Source organism: Fukomys damarensis, unplaced genomic scaffold (assembly GCF_012274545.1).
Source record: "Fukomys damarensis isolate Sample0158 unplaced genomic scaffold, DMR_v1.0_HiC HiC_scaffold_2, whole genome shotgun sequence".
Lineage (NCBI taxonomy): Eukaryota > Metazoa > Chordata > Mammalia > Rodentia > Bathyergidae > Fukomys > Fukomys damarensis.
Window position 1 is genome coordinate 61,805,480 of NW_022900914.1, and position 5,368 is coordinate 61,810,847.

The following is a 5,368-nucleotide window of genomic DNA, read 5'->3' on the forward strand; positions in this document are numbered from 1 at the left end:
CTAGAAACAGTGTTATCACTGGGTAAATATAATTAATATCACTGAGCATCAGCAAAGAATTACTTGATAAATTATTAAATAGGAATAATTTAAGGACTTTACACCAAGATTTTGGAACCTGCTTAATGTATCCTTCATAAGTGTCCAATTTATTTGAAAACATGAAAAAAAACTGTACAAATGTGAATATTGTAGCTACAATATGTCATCACTCACACACACACACACACACACACAAACACACAAACACACACACCTCCACAAAATATCTAGAACCAGTGGGAACCAGGGCAGGTCCTTAAATTTCCATTTGCTGTTAGAAGTCCCTGTAAGTTCCATGGATCTGGAGGAGAGGATTTTGTCATTCCAGCTACTCGAAGCCTCAGGATGACACCAAAATCTTTCAGTTACTTTCTTAGCCAGCTCATTTGACAGGCACACGCAGCGGATGGGATGTCAAGAGAAGCAGCCGGGAACCTGCCTCACACTTCTGCTTTCTGCTTTCCTGGGTGGCTCATGTTATTACTGCTTCTCCCTCAGCTTCCCAGATGCCATGGCTTGAGCTCCTTTCTTTCTGCCATGCGCCTTTGCCCTCATGTTTGTGCCATGGAACCAGAAATCTGGGATAAAACTGGGTGCCAAAGTCCACTATCATGCTCTGAGTTTTAGTTGTCAGTGATTTCTTCCAAGTGATGACAAGGTGACTAAGATATATTTTAATGCTTGGATCTTATGAACAGTAGCTTATATGGTAAAGGTTACTTGGCACATTATAGCTTTAATGAGACTACAGTTCCAGGTGCTGCATTTACAAATCCACATTCCTAAACAACAAAGCACCTAACACCTCTAACAGAAGTTGAAGACAATCAATAAAAGTTTAATTAACTGTTCATTGTTTGTTTATTTGTTTTGAGACAGGGTCTCACTACTTAGTTGAGACTGACCTGGAACTGACTATGCAGTGCAGGCTGGTCCCGAACTCACAGGAATCGTCCTGCCTCAGCCTCCCGAGTGCTGCGATGACAGATGTATGCCACCACTTCTGGCTGATGAACTGTTGATTAACCCCCATCGTTACACAGTTATATAGAAGTAGTTGAAATTAGAAAAAGAAAATTACATTAACAAATAGAGGAAAGTATCAGTTCCTGAAGTCCAGTGCTCGGGAATCCAAGGCACAGCTTTAAGGGGCCTGAGTGGAAAGGGTGTAGGCAGAGTGTCCTCACCTGAAATGAGCTCCCAAAGTTCCCCTGCATGCCCTGCCAGTGAGTTCCCCAATCAACAGTCAAGAAAACATGACAGAGTCCTAACTGTGCACATGACCAGGGGCAGGGAATTGGAAGCCTCCAGCTACTGAAGAAGTGCCCAAAGGAACAGGGTTCTACACCACGTAAATAGGTGTTTCAGAGTGAGAATGTCCTTGAGAGAGGCCAGGCTCACAGAGAATCCTGTTCATGTCAAGAAGCCCTGCCAGACGTCTGACAACTCATCATTAGAACAAGGCCACAAGAGCACAATGAACAGAGGAGGTCTTTCTATATTTAGTTTTAACCCTTAACAAATGTGCATGAGTTAAGGATTTTGAGCCTGGGGGAATATCTTGAATTTCCTGGGTGGGACCAAGGTCCACACAGTGGTGCTCATAATAGACAGGAAGAGTCACAGCGAGGGAACACAACAATGAAATGGGATAGATGAGAGATGGGAGCAAGGGCTTATGAAGCAGGAAAGGTGGAAGCTCTTGGAGCAGGAAAGACCAGGATTTAGAGTCTCTCTTTGTGAGCCTCTTAAATGAACGTAGTCATCATGACTCCTTGACTTGAGCCCACTGAGAATGGTGATCTCCAGAATTGTAAGGTAATCAATGAGGGCTCTTTGAAGTGGATGTGATCATGGTGACTTCTTAGAGACATAATAAGTAACTTCTACAAGGGAGGGGAGTGTGTTTTACCTCCAGGAGGTCGCTGTCCTCTGATATCTCTAGCATTTCTGTCTTGTATTTATTTCTTGTCCATTTTGAGAGAGGAATGGAAGGTTTATAATAAGGAAAACCAGCTCCTGGAGTTCTCTTTAATCAGAAGATCTCTTGGTAACATACTTTATCTCTTGTTAATCTGGGTATCGAATGTCTTGATGTCTGATCACACAGAAGCTGGAGGTTTCTATTTGTTGTTTTAATATAAGAGAGATAAATTACATGAATATATTAGAATTTGAGTCAGAAAGACTGAGTCAGAGTGTTAGGGTAAAAAGGGGGAGGAGGGAGGGATCCAGGTCACATAAAATGTTCCCTTTACCCTCAATTTTAACAATCAGCTACAACATGAGAAGAACAAGATGCTTTTTCTGAAAAAAAGAAAAAAAGCAAAAGAAAACACAATGAAACAACACAACAGAAAACCTGGAGCAGGACTGAGGTAAGATCTGATTAGCCTGGCGTGAGAAGATGCAGAAGTTGCTTGTGAATTTCATGTGAGCATTCTGTACGCTCCTCCTCCTATTTTGTAGGTCTTGCATTTATCGGTGAAATACAGTGGCTGCACAGAGGAATATATTTAAGGGAAGACAGACCTGTGTTCAAGTCTCAGTCCAAACACTCACTGACCACTTGATTTTGTAGCAACCATCGTGAGCACTGACCCCAGATTCTCTCACCATACAGCACCATACACCATACACCATACAGCACTAAATGTACCAACATTTTTCTTGGAGGTCTACTGTCATGATACACTCTGAAATATATATTTTCTGAGAATAGTCAGTCGCTTTATACCTTTAAATAGATTGTGTAACATGATTTTGAGATTTTAGCAGATGTGATTTTATAATAAAATCGGCAATATTCAGTCTAGACTGGTCATGTGACTCTATATAAATTTAGTGTTTCAAGTGATTTGTTTCTCTGTACAAAATTTACTATTTATTTCTATGTAACACCGAGGAACTGAACAAGTACACTGGGAACATAGCAGACTTAGTCTAGAGTTTCTCTCAGCCCCATTTGTGTTACTTTCCAAGGGCTCTTGTAGCAAAATACCACTTTTTAAACAAAAGTAGATGCCAATTCCCCAAGACTCAGGAAGCCTGAGTCTGAAATAAGCTTCCACAATCCAATATCATGATTCTTGCTGGTGAGGACCCAGGCAGAGGTTATTGGAGAGATTTTGCTCCTTGCATCTCCCAGGTCCTGGATGCTGTGGCTGTCCTTGGCTGTGGCCAGTCCCTCCAGTGTCTTCTATGTCATTTCCAGGTTTTCTCCTTCATGTGCACTAAATCTTCCCATTTGTCCCTTGCAAAACACTTATATTTACACCGAGAGCACAAATTTTCAATCCAGGATAATGTCATCATCATAATATATTCAATTTAAACCTGTAAAAATATTTCCTACATAAAGTAATCTCACAACTTCTATGGGCTGAGAGTGGTTCATGGTACTCAGGATGCTAACCCAGAAAGGAGTCACTATTTCTGTGGCACACTTGCCACATGATCTGTCTCCCACACCTGCTGTCTCATTTTCCTGCTTTTTCTTCCCTCTTCCTCTCTCCCCATTGGTCTGAAGCCACATCTGTAAAGACTATGCACAAATGTGCTGCAGCTGGTCCTGGGGCTTGAACTTGAGCGAACTTGCTCCCCAATGACCTGTCACAATGAGGATGAGCTCTCCACAGCAAGAGCCCACATCTTCCACCTGGGTGGAGGCTCCAGTCCCTGTTGGTCCCCTCAGTCTTTCAGCCTCACTGTGCTTCTGGTGACGCTGCCAGGCTTATGACTTCCTCACTGTGCTCTCTGAGTTGGGTAGATGACTTGTTCTGCACAGAGGGAAGACCACAGACTCTAGCATGAGATGATTACAGGAGCAGGCTCACACACTCCAGCTCCTTTATGTAAACTGAAATATTCCAGAGGCATTTCTCTGATTCCAGATTTGCCTCCTTCTCCAAAGACCTCTCAGTGACAAGAAAATCACAATTACATTTGAAAAGTACTCTCAGCTGGTGTCCACAGCAGGAGGAGCAGCTGGGTCAGCCCAGGCTCACACTTCTCCTTCCTAAGGAGGTTTAGGTCATGGCTTCTATCACTGTGGGAGGGCTATCATAGCCCTGTAGACAGAAATAAACAGCAACATCTTCAGGCTGCAGGCTGCTGCTGGTGAGAGTGAAATCTGTCCCAGATCCACTGCCACTGAACCTTGCTGGGACCCCAGAAAGTCATTGATCTGCCACATAAATCAGCTGTTTAGGGGCTTTTCCTGATATCTTTTGATACCAATGTATGCCATAGTTAATGTCCTCACTGGCCCTGCAAGTGATGGTGGCTGTGTCTCCTACAGCTGCCGAAAGTGAGGCTGGAGACTGGGTCACCTGGATGTCACCTCTGGCACCTGAGAACAGAAACACAAAAATAATATTCACACGATTAATCATGTTCCAAGAAGACTTTACTGAAGTGCAGCACTGTCCACACTGGGCTGAGGAAATCCCCGGGGCTGCCCCTCCTTACCTTGGAGCCAGAGCAGCAATAGCCCCAGGAGCTGATCTGGGGCCCTCATGTCCAGGTTGTGTCCTGATGGGGACTGACTCTGGAACTGGCTGTGTGTAAGCAGCCTTTTGAGAAGTCCTTGGAGCAGTGGGCTGTGCTGTCTGCAAATGCAAATCAGCATTAGAAAGCTACTTTAGACTATGGATTTCACATCCTGTATCTCCTAACTGCAGCTTCCTTATCTTATGTATCTGCCTTAGAAATTGTATTTTCTTTAGACAAGGGCTGTTGCCTGGGTGTTATGTTTAGATAGATAGCATGTACCCCACATGTCTTAGGTGGTCTTTGGGGGTCACTATACTCTATGGTGGATTCAACCTTGTGTGTGTTCAGAAGCTGAATGTGCTGTTAGGAGGAGAGGCCTTCTGGGACGGGTGTCACAAGGGCATGAACTCCTACACATCTATTGGTGGATTCTTCCTTTTATCTCTGCTTGTTGGCTGTCAGCCCTTGAGTGCCTTTTCCCCTGCCACACACCTCTGCCATCCTGTTTCTGTCTCTCAGCCAGGCAGCCACAGATTAAAGGTGTAAACCAAAATAAGCCATCTTCCCTTCAGTTGCAGGAGTGCATGCGGGGCTCCAGTGAGAACACAGGAACTAAACAGTAAGGATGGTTGGCCCTGTAGGTGGGTGAAAAATGCCTTACACCTCGGTGTTTTCCACTTTACATCCTGAGACTGTATAAAATATGTTATGTGACAAGGGACACTTGGCAGATGTACTTAAGTTAAAGGTTTTGAGCTTCGAATATTATCTTAAACTATCTGAGGGAGATGAGTGTAAACACAGTGGTGCCCATTGTAGGTAGGAATAGAGA

At 43.8% G+C, this 5,368-nt stretch overlaps 1 protein-coding gene across 1 annotated transcript; it reads right to left on the bottom strand.

Annotated features, from left to right (window-relative positions):
• Window positions 1-4,070: 4,070 nt before the first annotated feature.
• On the bottom strand, window positions 4,071-4,561 carry LOC104870050 (immunoglobulin kappa variable 1-39). Its single transcript, XM_033762480.1, is given in 2 exon segments — window positions 4,071-4,393; window positions 4,513-4,561. Coding segments are annotated over 2 exon segments (372 nt in total).
• Window positions 4,562-5,368: the final 807 nt, after the last annotated feature.